Below are 18,080 nucleotides of genomic sequence, written 5' to 3'. Positions count from 1 at the left end.
TACCAGACTTGATTGGCGAGGCCCCGTGGAGGTAAAACTTGAGCAGGATATTTTGCCCTGAGGTGATGCGTCAAAAAATGTACAACTAATACTGTATTTGAATTTGCCCCTGGTGCAAAAAATAATGCTGAAGACCGTCTGAGTTAGTTCATCTCGTTGTTCCGAAATGTTGCCGTGTGTTGTTTTCGTTGTCGTTAATCCCCCCGGCAAAGTTCATTTTTCATGATTGAAAAAGGATTTTCGGCAAAGCAGCGTTTGCTGATGGGAACAATGAATTATGAAGGTTGATGATGAAAGGTGAAACTCTTTGGGTGGTTGGGATTAAAATCATTGTAACGAAATGAAAAAAAAAAAATATTTATAATATGAGATGATATTTGGCTTGGAGGGACACAATCGCACGGAGGCATTGGCCGCTCCTTTAAAGACGCCATCTCATTTGGATCTTTTAACCTTCTTGCTTCTTCATGTATCGCTTTGAAGACATCAGTCTGGGAATCCTTTAAGAATAGAACTTCCCCCGGAAAGAGATGATACCGCCAAAGCTGCTCGTGTACCGACGCACTCTCAGCGAGGTTCATTTGGAGCGGTTCCAGGAGACGCCTCGAAGGAAGAAATCTTGTAGCGATCTTTTCCAGAATGGCTACCGAGTGAAGCCGAGCCACCGTGCACTTGCGGCGCAGGAAAGGCAGACGGGAACGTTCCATTTTTTTCGCTGCCTCTTCAACTGGGGTAAAAATATTCCGTTATTCTTTAAACAGGAGCCAGTTGAAAGAAGGAGTCATGCAATATCACTTATGACAAACTCCTCTCAACAAGTTTTTCAGGTGTGCTGCCCCAAATTTTACGTAGAATGCTTACATTAATTCAATTGTTATTCACTTGGGACGAGTTAAATAAAACAAAACATGGCGTTTTTTGCTGCTGGATTCTCCCCAGAAATTATCGGACCTCTTCCTCTGACACTTCCCATTCCATCACGTCGAGTCCCAAGATGTTCCTTCGTGAAAACCATCAGCACTACCTAACGAGCAAAACCATCTTTTAAATACAACGGTCTTAACCACTTTTACACGTGCTGCCAAGAGTGTATGCAATTTGTTAGCATGATCTTGCTAAATTTTGCGCCTGCTATTTGGGATCTTTGTAAATCAGGCCCAAGGAATATATTGTTTGGAATTAAAGTGGCCAAAGCAAACGTGTCCCAAAGATTTTGTTCTGGTGCTACTTAAAAAAAAACAACAAAAAAAAGTTAGTAAAATAAAAAAAAGGTGAGTGAACTCAAAATTCCAAGGCCAACAATTTTATTTTATTTTATTTTATTTATTTAAAATTTTAATGGATAATTCAGATGAATATTTTAAGTTTTGCTGTTGTGAAAATTGTATTTGCTTTATTTCACAAGGAAATGAGAATTTACAGAACTGTTGCTCTTTTTATTGCCCCCCCAACTTAAAGATATAAAGAAAAACATTTTTTATGAGCACAAATTGTTGTCATAAAAATAAAAATAAATCATTTATATTAAATTTGTTCCAACTTAAATGACAGCACCAGATGGGTGATGCTAAACTGCAGACATTTTTAGAAGTTCAAAGTGGCCATTTTAAGCTTATTTTGGCCATTGCACACTTTTTTCATCGACTGACAAATTTCTACCACAAAAACAAAAGTGATTTATTTATTTTTTGTCATTATGTATGCGGAGAACATGCTGAAAATGACGTTCCGGTTTGATTGAAGTGCTGCTGATGCGACGATGCCCTTCGACCTTTACATGCGCTCATCGAGTCCTCTCTTCCAGGGCCCATTCATCACTGCTCACGGATTGAATTATTGTTATTGCAAAATGTGTTTCTCGATAAGCTTCTGGGCTCGTGTTGTAATTTTGGTGTTAATTGTTTGTGGTGCATTTTCTCCCATTACGCACAAATAGAGTTGGGACACAATCGCGCGCTCTTATCGGGGGATTACTCATGTTATTAAAATAGCAACGAGATAGGTGTTGCATCATAATCCCGAGGTGAGCTGCTCTGCGGTCCAGATCGAGACTCATGAGAACTAAACCATTTTAAGACGCAGAAAGGTATCAGGATATCATACAGAGTGCAGCGAAGTGTTTTTGTATAAACTACATTTTATATTCTCTCCTTATTTTCCCTTCTCTCTGTCTCACAGGTTTAAGATTCCTGAGGGCGCTAAGATTGATACAGTTCTCGGAAATCTTACAGTTTTTGAATATCTTGAAAACAAGGTAACGTTCGCCTCACAAGCACATATAACAACTATCATAAAAATGAATCAAATAATCAATGACTATTTTGTCACACATACTACTTACTACATGTAATGAGAAAATCTCTCTCGGAATATTCTGAACTCCTGTTCCCTCGCCAATATGTTGGGATTTAGCAGAATAATGCAGCCTAGAGGAACCATAGCAGAGGTCTTCCGAAAGCTGATGTCATTTTGCGCTTCGATAGACAACAAACTAGCTGAGAATGAATCAACCAGCCAAATATTGATTGTTGAAGTTTGTACAAAATGAGAGTACATCATCGGCACTTTCGCAACGTCCCGTGAACATCTTTATGAGTTGTTGTCTTTTGCGATTGTTCTCGTCAGCAATTCCATCAAGCTGGTGAACCTGTGTTCCATCTTCATAAGCACATGGCTCACCGCTGCAGGATTCATACATTTGGTAAGTGGACAGAAATGACATCCACTGTGGTCCTGTGATTAATTAACACCGCCACCGCGAGAGCAACCCCGACGCGCGCACACGAGAGCGCCAAATCATCCGTGCATAATCGTACGTGTCGTATAATATTTCAGCAAGTTTGACCTCAAGACCTTTCTCGCCTGGTTAGCATGATAATTTATACAGAGGAATAAAACCAACAAATTGACAAACTGGAATGTTTTAAGACAACACACGCGCACGCACACGCACATTTAATAATAGTTTTTGAGCAATTCATACATTATGTCATACTGGCGAGTTTTTGGTTGCATCAAACACATCAGGGTGTGCTTTTGTAATTTTATGTCAAATTTATGTCGTCATAAAGAAACAGAAGAGGCTATCCATCATGACGTGCTTTTATGTGGAATATTTCAAATGCCCAATAAAAATGTAATTTCAGTTAAAGAGCTTCTACTTACTGGCAACAGAAACATAAAAAAGTATTTTAGTAATTACATACTGTTCATTCGGGGGTGTTGTGGCATATGATTTACATTAGTTCTGGAACATTCTGTGGACTAGATTCCCCCCCCAAAAAAGACACATTTACACATGTACATTTACGATCTATTTCCTCAGTACTGCTGCAATAACGAGTATGACCACTAGGTGGTAGTCTAAGCTCAGTGTAGCGAAAAGACTTTGCCCCAGCCAAAGATGAAAGCCAGCCCACTCCCTCTTCGAAATAATCAACTTGATTAGACGACTTTGTGCTCAGACATGTTTACAAATTCTGTCTTGCCTCCTTTTATCCTAGGTGGAAAACTCAGGGGATCCTTGGGAAAACTTCCAAAACTTCCAGTCACTTTCTTATTGGGAATGTGTCTACTTACTGATGGTGACCATGTCCACAGTGGGCTACGGGGATGTCTATGCAAAAACCACCTTGGGTCGCCTGTTCATGGTCTTCTTCATCCTCGGTGGTTTGGTAAAATCCGATTTTAATCCAACCTCCCACGTTCCTCGATTTATTCCCTTCCCTCTAATTTCTTACCTTAAATCCTGTCTGCCCTTTTCCAATATGCTTCATAGTCTTGATGATGATGTGAAGGAAAAGATGCTAACGTGCTACTTTCTTAACATTCCAATATGAGAAAACGTTTGTGTAGTTGTTTCCTTCCCTTTAGCCTCATGTCTCTTGTGCATCGTAATTACTCTGTGCTCCTTTCTCCCCTTCCCTTTCTGGATGTCTCACTTTGCGCTATTTGATAATGATATTGCTAATATTCACAGTTGCGGTTTCAGGACACCCTCCCTCTTGTGTCCCTTCCCACAATTCCAACAAACACAGGGGCAGGGAGATGAGGCTTAGGCCGGCCTGACTGTTACCATAGCAACAGCAGCCTCCCCTCAAGTTTTTTTCTAGTACATTCGGGTCACCTTAATGATAATAATAAGAGAGAGGTGCATTTAGGCCGCATACTAGAGATTAGATCATATCCAATGCTTTGCTGCAACAAAGGCAATTTGGACAAGAAGAGCAAAATAAATGTAGCATAAATTATAATATGGGAATTTTTCTCTCATGTAAAATTTGAAAAAAAAAACAGCAAGCTTGAAGCAGGAACAAACAGAGGAAGTAGCGGAATAATTTACGCACAATAATAATAATAATAATAATAATACAAATAATAATAATAATAATACAAATAATAATAATAAAATATTACCAACAAAACAATATATCGCATAGACAGACAAAAACACTACTGAAACTAAGATTGCGCAAGATCGTACTCAAGTAAAACTTTTATTACTTTGTCGCTGTCAGCGAATGCTTTGACGAGTTTTTTTTTTTTTTTTTTAATCGCGGATAGATTCCCCCCCAAATCAGCAAATTTGCGAATGCTGACCTGCAAATATGTGTAACTCTCTAATAAATATGCGGGTGCATCACAGAATAATATTGCATCTTGTTGCTTAAAAAAAAAAAAGAGATCGAGCCAGGCAACTGTGTGAGCACGGCTGCGGTGATAGCTTGTATATAATTTTTTGTTCCCCCCTTCAGCGCTGAGAGCTCTGAAAAGCTTTCGGCTTGCACCTTAAGTTGCTTTCTATCATCGGCCCGGTCGGAATAATGACTCCAACCTGGAAATGATTTTCCAAGCCGGGGATCGTATCGGACTCCCCTTGAAATGTTGAACTGAAAACGTCCATGAATAAACGTCGCGTCAACGAGGCGTCCGCAAAATGCATTCAGCTCATTCTCCAAACCCCGACAAATGAGTGTCAATGTGTTTTGCCGCTACGGGGCATCAGGAGGGCCTATTCAAATCAACCTACCCGATCATCTGTGTTTGTTGGACAAAACATGGCACATAGGTTTTTTTATTATATTAACATTCTTGCATTGCACTGATCACAGACTCAAAGTAAACCTGCTGTGATGAAATTGCCCCAAAAAGCCAAAATGAAAAATAGCTCACGTCTCCGTAAACGCAATGGAGAGCTTCTGGATTTCAAAAGCAAAGTCATATTTCTCTCCTTTGGAGAAATGTGGGATCACGCACACCCCAGCGCTCGCTCTCTAGTCTCTTTTTTAGCTTCTGCTTCTGTCTTCTATCTTCTCCTTAGGCCATGTTTGCCAGCTACGTCCCTGAAATCATAGAGTTAATAGGAAACCGCAAGAAATATGGTGGTTCCTATAGTGCGGTTAATGGGAGAAAGTAAGTATTCCAGACGGTTCTGCTGTTGTTCTGTGTGCGGTGGAACCCTCTCTGCATGCCTTTTGTTCTATTTTTTCTGTTCCATGCATGTAGGCCATGTTTGCTCGCTACGTGCCAGAAATTGCTGCTCTCATCCTTAATCGGAAGAAATACGGAGGGAGTTATAACTCGACACGAGGCCGAAAGTAAGTTGGAACGCAGACAAGGTGTGGTTGTGTGACTCAAGGGCGCCTACCCCCCCGACCCCCCAACCCCAACCCCCATTTTGTGTAACAATCACCGGGGGGGGGGGTGTTATATCACTTTTTAGAGCAAACAAACAATGGTAGCAACAAGTCACACAGCGTGACTGGAGACCTCGGCCATGACGACTCACATGTTCATGCATCTTTATGCTCTTTGCTCTTTGCCATCTTCTTCTCTGTTCACTCTTTTGCACTCTGAGCTCATCCGAAGGCCACACTGAAAAGAACGTTACGAGGAAAAAAAGTTTGAAATAAAGGCAATTTTAATGAGTGAATGTCAAAATTAGCACCCAAGTGTAAAATGCAAAAGTCTGAGACCGGCAGTCGGAAAGTTGTTAGATGATAGCATGCTAAGCCCTGGAACAAATTGATGCTCCCACAAGTATTTATTGACTGTATACAAGTGGGCTGCCAAGATTAGTTGAAAAATGTTGATGACGTGGACAATCAACATTTGCAACAATTAATTTAATTTAATAGTCATTTATTTATTTATTTGACTCTTTATTTTTGTTGAAAAAAAAAAAAAAAATATATATATATATATATATATATAAAGTAAAATATAAAAAAAAAAGTATATAAATATATAAATAAAGAAAAAAATATCTATACATATATATATATATATATATATATATATATGGCTCAGCAGTGACAGAGCACAAAAAAAATGTTAGGTGGATAAGTCATCATATAGGTGAGGATAGGTCCTAAGAAAATTTAATAGTCAAATTTGTGATTGCTGTTTTCATGTTTTTAAATATTCCAACTTTTTTTTTCACAATATTGCACCATTTTTCCTCCCGAAATGAAATTATTATTCTCGTGATTTCATTCTAAATTCCTTTTTCACTGTGGCCGCAACACTCCTCAAGTCATTTGTGTGCTGTTCTTTTCTTTCTTGGCTGCTTGAAAACATTGGTTGTTTCATTTGGTTTTGGACAAAAAAAAAAAGCTTTCATGACTACCATTGTTAATCTTGTGTTGATTTTGTTGTGCAGTGTTTGGATGTATCCTGTGTTTCAGTTCCAGCTATCAGTACAAACATTTTAAGAACAATAAAAGGAAACATAAATAGTCATGAAACCCTACAATGGATTCAATCTTAAACAAATAATCTGCAAATGAATTTGCATTGGTGGTCTGCTGGAGTTTCATCAATGATCCATTTCCTCTTCTGATTTCATTTGGCTTGCATGCTTTTTGTGGGCTCGCGAATGGTTCAGCTGCATCATTTCTGGCATGTCCTCCCCAACGACCCGCAGACTCGTGGCTTCTTCATGCACTGTGAAAAAGCCACCTTCCTGTTGTCCGTCACCGCTCGCCCCATGACATCATCGACGCCCGACACCACTCTGGCCCTGTTCTTCAGTCAGCTCCCACACCCTTGAATGCCGGTTCGCCTCGCTCCCATTTGGAGGCTCGCGAATGCTTTTGGCTTGCTTTTTTTTTTGTTTTTGTTTTTTGACCCTGCTTGGTTCTCAGTGCTTGCCGGGTTCCTCTGTTTGTCCGCTGCTGATTGTCTCCCGGGCCTCTCCCAGCTGAGAGTCCGCATGTGACGCTGTACAATGTTGTGCTCCTTTTCCTCGTGGCTCAAACTTCATTGATATTCAGCGAGCAGATTTTTTTTTTTGGGCGTCTTCGGCGATGCTGCCTCGTCTCCTCTTGTCCAATCTCCGTTCAATTGGGAAATAATCCAGCGAGTCAGATGTTAGAATCGAAAGATGCCAGAGAAAAGAAAGAAAAGCCTTTGTTCAACCGCGTTCGCCTGTCAGCGGCGCAAGATTGATGAAATGTTATGTTTGGCGAGGAACTTCAGCCCGGACTCACAAATGGGTGCTGAGAGAAGCCCTTGTCAAAACCCAGGGTACTTTCTCCCACACACTTTATTTTCTCCTTCCATTTTCATTCTGGAGAGAACATGTGGTTACAATCACAAAGCAAAGACATGATCACGTACAGTCCATGCGGAATGTATGCGTTTTCGTGTTTACCTATTTTTCACCAAGCCAAGTTTTGGCCATGCATTGAAAGAAGCTCTCATGGAAATAAGATTAGGCGATTACAAGTATCTGACTGATTACAGAGCTGAGGTCACGATACGATGTGAACTATTAAAGAAAGTTGCTCTAATTGAATCTTTGTGTACGAGCACCGTCATTTGAAACCACAAAACGTGAGAGGAAGCCGTACGGGCATTTGTTTCTTTCATGCTCGCGCTATCCTGCGCAGTGTAGCGCACACCCGCCAGCTGAGTGACGGCACCGGGCTTGTGTGCGCGTTGAAAAAATAATGGCGAGCGTGGCGTTGAGTTGGCAGCTCTGCTCTCGGGGTGGATCTGTGTTTTCCATTATGGGTTGCATTAGGCCCGAGTTCAGTTTGAAAAGGAATTGGCACAGAATGTGGTGCAGAACCCTGCGACATTTACCTCTTGAAAGGACTTTGTCGGAGCCAACAACCAGCCGTTTCTTTAAAAAAAAAAAAAGAAAGTGTGCGCGTGTGTTTGTGGGTGTTGGGGAGGAGCGTTTCCTATATTTAGTTTGCACTTTTTAAAAGAAAGAAATCTCAACGTATTATATATCGTTGCTGTCCTGTGGTTCGTCAATTTATATATATATACGTATATATATAGTTTTTAATTATATATATATATACAACAAAAGCCATCTCTATTAGGCGGACCAAACTTGAGGATTCATGCGATACAAATCGGACCTTGACGCTAAGCATAAAGTGGACGAAAATATATATTTTTTCTTGATCTGAATCGTCTTTGTTCTCCGCATTGTTATGAAGAGAACACTTTTTCGCCAGCCATAATTAAAACGCGGCCTGACCTTCAAGGTTTTTTTTTTTTTTTTTAAATAACATTGCAGGCCATGTCAGAAATTATTTTTTAGTATAACCCGTGCTCTGATATAAAAATGGATGGCGTCAGCCGATGGCCCTCGGGCCGTAATTTTGCCACCACTGCCCGAAAAAGATTCCTGGCACTCTGCAGTTGGCTAAATAAACGTCCCCGGCCACATGAAAGGAAGTTGCGCTTCCAAATAAACGTCCATCCGGCCCCCTTCTAATGCAAACACGTTCCGACTAAGCGAAGGATCAGAGCAGTAGCGAGTTTTTGTGTCCGTTGCTGATGTTTGAGCGCTCTTGCTTTTCATTTTCAAACCATTCCAGACCACATCCTGGGATGTTGCCCTGACTGCATGTTCTGTGTGCATGTTCTGTACTGCCCGCTTGCATTTAACGTAATTGTGTCAAATCTGTATTCAATTTTTGTTTTTAACTGATGGGAATGTACGTATTATTCGACAGTCTAACATGCCGCTGAACTTCAGTCATGCTAACGGAACTCGTTTTTTTGTTCATGTGATAAATAGTGTTGGATGTTTATTTGCTCGTGTATCTTTTTCTGCAGTTTTTTTTTTTTACATGGATGGATTTGGTGTTGGGAACCTCTGAGGTTTCTCATTTGTTCAGGTTTCAAACATGTAAGGCTGTCTAGGCATTAAAAAAAGATTCTCAACGTAGCGGGATTTCCGTACATTCAGCTGACGTGCCAAAGCATTTGAGAGCGGAGGCAAACGCTTGATTTTTCATTGTTCATTTTAGAAACATTGTTTTTTTTTTTTTTCCGTGAATCAAATTCGATAGGCTCGTGAACAAAATCGGAACGACAAATCCTTTATATTCACTTTAATTCTAATTTAAATTTCATTTGAATTTAAATATAATCTTCGTTTGAGCCACTTATTGTCGCATATATCCGCTCCATTGATAACATCTGCCGACCAACCAAGTAATGCTCGATGCTCATCACCTTGGAGAAGGACACGGAGTCACTGAAAGCGTGAGGGAAAAACACGAGCGATGTTTCCCGTCCGCTCGTGCCAAATGCCGCTAGCTGCCCGCACATATGTCAGCTCATCAGACCTGACGGCCCTTCTTCTTTGCTCAGCCATCACAGCTGCCAGTGAGAGTCTTGTAAAGGGCATCTGGGAAGACCATCACGCGCCACAACGTCCATTACGGGACGCTCGCATCAATCTGCAACCGCAACGCTTCACCGACATCAACTTGTGTTTCCTCCAACCGATTTCACCCGCTACAATTTCAAGACGCCAACTATTAAAGTTTCCTCCTGCCGTACGAGAGCGTAACGACGGCTCGAAAGAACGCCGTCATGACAAATCTACGGCCGTGAATAGGAACATGAATGGTGAACGCAGTTCATTTTCGGAAAGAGTAACTTTATCCTTCTTGGTTGTGAGCGCTGAGGTGTTCGGTGCCAGGCCAAAACGAAAGTGGCTCAATTGTCCCCTGGCACGTCCCGCTAAGTAGCGGATGAGGCCCGTCGTCATTATGAGATATCGTTACCCATGTCCATCGAGTAATTAGTGCGTCTGCCAAGCGTCCGCACTAATCTGTGTCAGTAGAAGGGCACATTTGGATCCAATGTTGGCAACGGAACGCCGTCACACTCAAATTGAAGTTCATCGTTGAACTACGTAGTTAACAATGTCTCATCACGGCCTTAGTTAAAACATCTGGGCTGCGCACAGTTTATTTGAAAGGAATCACTCCAAGGGGGAGGCCACTTCGAGAGAGCTTAACCCTCACACAAGACTTTTATGGCCTATAATATTTTCATGTGGCAAATTTTAAACTGACATCTGAATTGTTAATAAAAGTCAAGAAAATTGTCTTAGACATATGAGCTTTTTATTTCAATTGTAAATCTATTTTTGGAGTCTTTTTTTTGTCAAAGGAATAGATTCCTTCTACAGCCGTGATATTAGAAATTCTCAAGAAATTATGACTTCATCATCATAAGATTTCGACATTATGTACAACAATTTTAGACTGAATGTTACAAGAAGGAAACATTTTAGTTTGTCAGGAAATGTGACAAGCAAATTGTGACTAAAGGACACAATTTAAAGAATTTTTTCATATAATGACAGCTTTATTCGTGTAACATTAGGACTTCATTTTTGTCAAATGATTTTGACTTTAATAATGATTTATAGTCCAGGGGTGGGCAAACATTTTGATTGGCGGGCCACAATGGGTTCTAATATTGGACAGAGGGGCCGGACCCGGAGCAGATGGATGGAGTGTTTTGGTCACCTAACCTCATCGGAGAAGAAAAATACATTTAATTTTAAATGAAGATGAACAAAAGCATTACAACAATATACATGTCTGTGAAAAACCACAGTATTTCAAAAATAAAACATTAACAGTATTTATTATTAATTTTTTTCGAGTTCGGTGGGCCGGATTAAAACGTTTAACGGGCCACATGTGGCCCCCGGGCCGTAGTTTGCCCACACCTATTTATACAATATACAATAACAAGACATTGTGTATTTTAATTATACAAAAGTAAATTCCGAATGTTAAATGAATAAAAATGTCATTTTGCATACATTAGTTGTCGCAACATTTATACGAAAAAAAACCAACACTTTTTTTTCTTGTAACTTTGCATCTTTTTCAATCTGGATTACTTCCTGGTTAGTGGCAGTTGAAGTAACCCTTTTTGGAAATCCCATTTTTAGTTTTTGAGTACAGTTTTTAATCTATGCTGTTCTCACAACTGTTCCTTGAACTCGGTTAAGTTTTTTTGGAGCGGTGATTTTGCTTAACAAACAAAAGATGGTCATATATGACTCGACCGACTCACTTGGACTCGTCTGACTGTTTGTTGTACGATGCATTTCTCTGCCCAATTCAAGACAAATTGATAAGAGAAGAATTTCCGTTGTGACTCGCACTTTTAGCATTATCGGCGTTGATTCGTTGTGACGAGCAACAAAATGCGAGCTTCTGGCATCGACAGAACACAAGTGGACCAGCAAAGAGCAGAACAAGTCTTGGTTCGCTTAGACTTTTCATTGCAGGATATTCACCCAAACAACATGAGTTGGAATATCCAAACAGGCAACAATAACAAGAAATATCCAACCAACGATCACGCAGAATAAAAATTAGGCGAGGGCCTCGTCCTTTCATCAGTGTTGCTTTTGTTTGACTGCTGAGCTGACATTTGCACTTGATCGCAGCCTGCAGTGCGTACATCCAAACAAGGATCTAACGTGCTGCCGCAATCACCGCCTGACAGATCCCTCCGCCACCGACTCTTGCCAAGTTTTTGTCACCGGGTCCTGTTTAGACTTTGAGTCAAGCGGAGGCCTCCCAAATCCCTTTGAACGTCTTTTCGAGGCGTTCTCTAGGAGAGTGCGATCATATTGATGTGCATGTCTTTGTCAACATCCATTCCGCTCACACGGGGGGGGGGCGGGGGGCGGGGGGCGGTTTGGCCGGAGGGACTACTTTTATATTGAGAACGGATGACGGGCCGACCGCTGCGGGCCGCGTGATTATAACTTAGATTTGCTAAAGTGGCTCAAAGTTGAGTGTTTGATTGCGCTCGTCCTGCAGGTCTGAACCACTTTTCATGACAAGGGGGGGAAAATATTCACTTTAATGGCAAAAACGATATAATTCAATTATGTGTTTGCTTTGAAAAGACATTTCTTGGCTTTTTTTTTTCTTTCAGTGCTTTGGTTTTGGCTGATGATGTTTGGGAGACATGCCAGTGTCTGCAATGATTTATGTTGCCCACTCAAAATGATTTCTTCCCCTCCCCTCCTTTCAGGCATATTGTGGTCTGTGGTCATATTACCCTCGAAAGTGTCTCCAACTTCCTCAAAGACTTCCTACACAAGGACAGGGATGATGTCAATGTAGAAATTGTTTTTCTCCATAAGTAAGTCCACGTATTTGCGCTCAACTGTCTTCACAAGGCGAGCCGTACGGGAAGTCCGTTATGCATTAATGTTTTGACGAATGTCCCCCTTGTGTGCCAGTATTTCCCCTAATCTTGAGCTGGAAGCCTTGTTCAAACGCCATTTTACACAAGTAGAGTTCTACCAGGGATCTGTGCTCAATCCTCACGACCTGGCTCGAGTCAAGGTACATTTCATGTCAGCGCTTTTTCGAGTGATGTTAGTCCGTTGAAATGTAGCGCAGATAGATCACAAACTGACGTTTACTATTTTCATATTTTTGTGGTTATTAATTGAAAAGTGGCCCACTGAAAGTATTTGCGTGAGAAGCCACCCAAAGCGGCAAATGACGTGTTTAGAAAAATCAGTCGACAAAATGCAGTGTAGTCGTGTAGAATGGCCTGAAATAATAATCAGAATTAAAGTAAAGTTTTCTTTATTCTGAGTGTTGATGATGTGTATACATATTTCGACATATTTTATTATTTATACATAATATTATATTAGAAATATATATATTATTTCAACATATGAAAATCAGGACAATAAATGAATTGTCATAAAATGTTGACTTTTGTTTCTCCTAAAATGAATTTCTTGTAAATGTTTCATAGAACATTAAAAATTCATTCATTTGTTTTTTCTTTATCCTCGCAAAATGGTTAATTACAGAGTAATGCATAACATTGTGACATTATAAAATCACATATTTTTTTTACTCTTTTGAAACAATTTTCTTTTTTGTTGTTATCTCATTTCAACTTGGCTTGTGCAAAATTATTTTTTATTCATTTGTAATGATTATTCTGGTCATGTTTTTTTCATGTTAAATTGCCTATTCTGATTAATCTAAACTTTAATGATAGGATTTGGAATTTTGGCTTCACATGTAAATATTGGTCCTGGAGCTCAGAATTCTAAGACAGGTTTTAGATTTTAATTTTATGAGAACAACATAAAGCCTCCAAAACACAAATGTAAAATTTTGAGGAAGACAAATCTTATTTATTTATTATTTAAAATAATTTCAACGTAATTCTAGTAAAAACAAAAATAAATCGAAATAGTCTGTTACTTTCAAGTGTTGAAAAATTTCTTTTTTTTTGTGCAACTTGCAAATGCACCTATTGCATATCTCCATAAGAACATTTCACAATGATAAAAAATACATCACTTTATGATATCCACTTTCAAAAATGCACATTCACTGACATGTATCATAACAATCAAAAGCGTTTCAATGACGCGTGTGTTTCGATCCGCCACTCATACATAGATCGAGTCAGCAGATGCCTGTCTCATCCTGGCCAATAAATACTGCGCAGATCCTGATGCTGAAGACGCCTCCAACATCATGAGGTAGCGCACCATCTTCACCTGATCATGTTCATTTTTTTTGTTGTTTTTTTATTTTTTTTATTTTATTTTCCCCTCCTTTAGGGTCATCTCCATCAAGAACTACCACCCCAAGATCCGAATAATAACACAGATGCTTCAATATCACAATAAGGTGAGACGCTGTTAACGGACCTGCTGCACAAGACTAATTAACGTTAGCAGCAACCGGGGTGTGTCGATTTGTGGAGAAAAACGAGGAAGTCTCTGGGGCCCCTGTGAACTCATCGTTGCTTGTAGCGTTATTTATCATTTAAAACCAGGCAATGGAAAGAACCTGTTGGAATCATAATCACTAAACAAATGAATTTCCATTTCAACAAAATATACATTTTCATAAGAACATGTATCTTTGTAATTTTTTTGTTTTATTTATTTTTAAGATTTGAAAACGATCTTCCAGGAACCTACTCAGTTGCTTCCTTTGGAAAGTTCAAAAAAGTTTCATCCAAAAACCCAAAATTGGCTGGACATGTTTAGCATAACATGACGCCTCAAAAGTGTGGAGGAGCCATGCCTGAAAATGAATAAGAAGTTGGCCATTTTGGTCTGAAGCGAATTACAGGGCTCGAATTCGGAAAGTTGTCCAAATGAGCCCAGGTCGGAGCCAGGTGTCATAGACAGATGGGCATTTTTTTTTTTTTTTTTTATATGGTATATTAATTTTCAAAGGGAGGTATTTGTAATCAGTTTCATGCATGGACGATCAAAGTCCCGTTTTCATTTTTTGATTTTGAATTGCCATTTGATTAAGAGTGAACAATAAATAGATTTGACTGGGTTGCCACCCTTTATTGTTTTGCTATTAAGTGTGGTTGAAAATAAAAGGAAGGCTGGCAGACGACCTTTGAGGCTCTTTCCTTGCAAGTAACCTCAAAAACTGTTTAAAAAAAAATGACTCAGCCTTTCAACTCTTTGATGACATCCTCTGTTGGTATGTTGTCTCGCCTGGCGAAGGCCCATCTGCTGAACATTCCGAGCTGGAACTGGAAGGAGGGCGACGATGCCATCTGCCTGGCCGAGCTGAAAGCGGGCTTCATCGCCCAGAGCTGCCTGGCCCAAGGCCTGTCCACCATGCTGGCCAACCTCTTCTCCATGAGGTCCTTCATTGAGGTAACTCCTTCCCCGTCACGCACATAAATCCAGACGCACATTGCGCTTGGCTTCAATGAACTGATTCGTGCGGAGATTGGAGGTGAGGCCGACATAAGTGGCGACAGCGTGCCGGAGAGTGATGCAAGGCAGAACACTTCCCCCCGGTAAATCGAGACATCCTCGTCCAGAGCGAGAGAGACTTCCCATTAGTGTGTTCAGACGTCCCGGCACGTCATATTTTACCGTGATATTTCATCTGGAATCTATTTCTGCGGCTGAGTGCTGAAGAGGTGCTCGCCTCTATCAAAGGACTATTCTGGTGACATTAAGATGATGGATCAATACATAATGAGCAGGCCCCACATCTGCACGCCATATTGGCGAGGAAAAACATTGACGCTATGACTTATCTACCGTTTATTTCCAGATCGAGGAGGACACCTGGCAGAAATATTATCTGGAGGGAGTGGCTAATGAGATGTACACAGAGTATTTGTCCAGTGCCTTTGTGGGCCTCACCTTCCCCACGGTGTGCGAGTAAGTACCCCTTGTTTGGCTGCTCGGCCAGCCCACCGCCCACGGTAGGTTTCGTGTCGAGCAGGCGTGAAAATGTGCACGCAAAACAAGAATCATCTCCTAATATTCTCCGCATCGCATATTTCACAGGCTGTGTTACGTGAAGCTGAAGCTGTTGCTCATTGCCATCGAGTACAAGTCGGAGCAGAGAGAGAGCAGGTTTGTATGTGACAAACACTCACGTCCGTTATACCCGAGATGACGAAATGGTTGACGCCGTTGCACCAACCGGATATTTAACTGTCTGCGGCAACAAAACACTCTTAAGGTGTCTTTTTGACTCTTCTCCAGATGTTTGGAAGTGCACCAATAATCAAATAACCCATTCTTTTCTGCTCAATTAGTGGAGCGACAAATAGATTACTGTTACGGAATACACTGAAAACGTTAAATCTTGAGGCAATTTTGAAGATAATCAAATGCACATTTCAATTTCATGTGTTTTTTTTCTCCCCCTCCTTAACTTCTGTTGCTTCCCTGTCAGCTTTAATACCAATAACCAAAAACCATTTCAGTAATCCCGGTTGCTAAATCAGTATAAGGGCTACACTGAAAGGAAATAATAAAGTTTGGAGGGAAAAGTCTTAAAGTTATGAGAACAGTTTTTTAGAACTTTTTTTTCCCCCCGGGTTAAAATGATGATACAAAGTTACACGACAGTTTATATATGTAATGGTTAAGAAAAACAAGGCAGCGTTCAACATCACCAGTGGCGCCACGACAAAGACTGACTCTAATTACTATTTAATAAATCTTTATCATTGTCGAATTTTGACTCGACTCTCATATCATTTCAATGTTATTTTTGACATTTTTCTCATAAAATAATATACCATTAGTGTCCTGTGGAAAAGCATTGTTTTTTCATTTTTGTCTTATTTTTACATGTGTAGTCTTTCCGCATTACAGGAATTAATGTGAAAATTACAAAAGTTGACAAAATCAGACATTCGTGTTTTTGACAGGACAGCGACGATATGGTTCCTTGTAGTTTCCTGACTTGATTCTCATAAAATTAAGATTTCTTTTCTCTTCTGTAGCAAATTATACCTTGTCACAATTTGGCAATTTTTTTTATGTGAAATGATTACTCTTCTCTGCAATTTTAAGAAGATGCTTCAAGTGAAATTTGTCTTTTAATATTACATCCTTTTCTTTTGATTTAGTTACTTGTCGAAACATAATCGTTTTACTACTTAACTTTTATTTTCCAATTTTAGGACAGTGATGATTTTTTTTTATGATCTTGGTAAAATGCCAACTTAAATCGTGCAAAATCCCTGCTTTGTTTTTGCAGCATTTTATTTTATTATTATTTTTCAGGTGGCCCTAATACTCCCTCTTCAAACATTATTTTTGTGTGCGTGCACTCAACACACCAGAAGCCTTAAAATTTAAAACTTTCTCGTTTCATCCCAATGGATTCTTGAAGTTTGCATATCGACACCATAAGTAATAGGAGATAAACATACGTCCTGGTTGGTGAAGAAAATGTACATCGACATATTAAGTAATCCCGATTTTTCGGAGTCGATGACCTGGTCACACGCAAACGTGCCAAATCAGAAAAGCATCCAAACGTTGGCAACAGCCGGTTGTGTTCTCCTGTTTGATTTGAGATTTTGTTCTTGTTGTTTGCAGAAGCCGAAAGCGGTATGCCCTCTACCCTATCTTACTTCCAAAGTTCCGCCGCTACTTTAATGCTTCTGACTTTGGGAGTTTGCGCCTCCCCCCCCCCAAGGAATATTCCCCAAACGCTATCTCACACAGGCCTCCTTTTTTTTCTTCCTCCTCCTAACTCTTTTCTTTTTTATTTTTGATGGTGTCCCTTGTGCTACATGCACTAACTTCTTTGCAGGCAGAGAAAGAGAGGAACTAGATGAATTGGACATGTTTGTAGGAGTGCTGTTTCTTTGTCTTTGCTGTTGTCGCCGTACCAAGGCCAAACGCTCACCCTCTCCACATCTACCTCTTTTTTGAGTTCCGTCTCCTACCAGCCCCTCGCTTAGTTGATTTCTCTCACTTTCAGTTCCCTTCTTTCAGTTGTGACCTAACTATGTGTGTGTTTTATCTTTTTGGATCCAAGTACCTCAAATCTTTACTCAATCAAGTGCGAGGTTTTGCACAAAAATACCACAGATGTGCTGCTGATAATCTCTTGTTGTACATTCTGGAGACGCGCTGGTTATATCTGCCGGCGGTGCTTAATATGATAGCATGTCTTGTCCCACATGGTTTTATTACACCAGCATCCATTCACCCAGGAAAGAAAAGGCATGGACAATTTGGATCACATTAAGTGTATCCAAAGTGAAATTTTACCCACACACCCCTTCCCCTCCACTTGCGCATTCACTTTTGCATTCCATCACCTTCTCATGCTGTCAATGCTTCACGTGCTGGGCATGTGTGTGATAAAGGGGAAAGGGTTGAAGTGTGCGAACGTGTGTGTGTGTGTCGAGCCGCGTTGTCCAGTCACTCCCATATACTGTATATATGTGTGTGTGTGTGTGTGTGTGTGTGTGCGTGCGTCTCTGGAGTAGATGTCCTCAAGTAA

The 18,080-nt window shown here is 40.3% G+C and overlaps 1 protein-coding gene across 25 annotated transcripts in view; it reads left to right on the top strand.

The window, feature by feature from the left end:
- The window catches only part of LOC148329949 (calcium-activated potassium channel subunit alpha-1a), a 135,087-nt gene that overhangs the window by 78,542 nt on the left and 38,465 nt on the right, over window positions 1–18,080 (top strand). For 16 of the 25 annotated variants that reach the window (XM_088304617.1, XM_088304602.1, XM_088304601.1 and 13 more), the window contains 12 exons: window positions 2,179–2,254; window positions 2,626–2,701; window positions 3,504–3,674; window positions 5,321–5,412; window positions 12,328–12,438; window positions 12,539–12,644; window positions 13,734–13,816; window positions 13,898–13,967; window positions 14,810–14,965; window positions 15,375–15,484; window positions 15,614–15,682; window positions 17,165–17,176. In XM_088304617.1, coding sequence (XP_088160743.1) covers window positions 2,179–2,254; window positions 2,626–2,701; window positions 3,504–3,674; window positions 5,321–5,412; window positions 12,328–12,438; window positions 12,539–12,644; window positions 13,734–13,816; window positions 13,898–13,967; window positions 14,810–14,965; window positions 15,375–15,484; window positions 15,614–15,682; window positions 17,165–17,176 — 1,132 coding nt within the window. Of the gene's footprint in view, window positions 1–389; window positions 733–2,178; window positions 2,255–2,625; window positions 2,702–3,503; window positions 3,675–5,320; window positions 5,413–12,327; window positions 12,439–12,538; window positions 12,645–13,733; window positions 13,817–13,897; window positions 13,968–14,809; window positions 14,966–15,374; window positions 15,485–15,613; window positions 15,683–17,164; window positions 17,177–18,080 lie in introns of those variants that run through there. The other 9 variants (XM_088304615.1, XM_088304606.1, XM_088304603.1 and 6 more) reach the window with 2 other exon arrangements.

Source organism: Idiotropiscis lumnitzeri, chromosome 9 (genome assembly GCF_059441095.1).
Source record: "Idiotropiscis lumnitzeri isolate Australia: NSW breed Sydney's pygmy pipehorse chromosome 9, RoL_Ilum_1.0, whole genome shotgun sequence".
NCBI classification, from domain to species: Eukaryota; Metazoa; Chordata; class Actinopteri; order Syngnathiformes; family Syngnathidae; genus Idiotropiscis; species Idiotropiscis lumnitzeri.
This window is presented reverse-complemented; position numbering and strand designations above follow the sequence as displayed.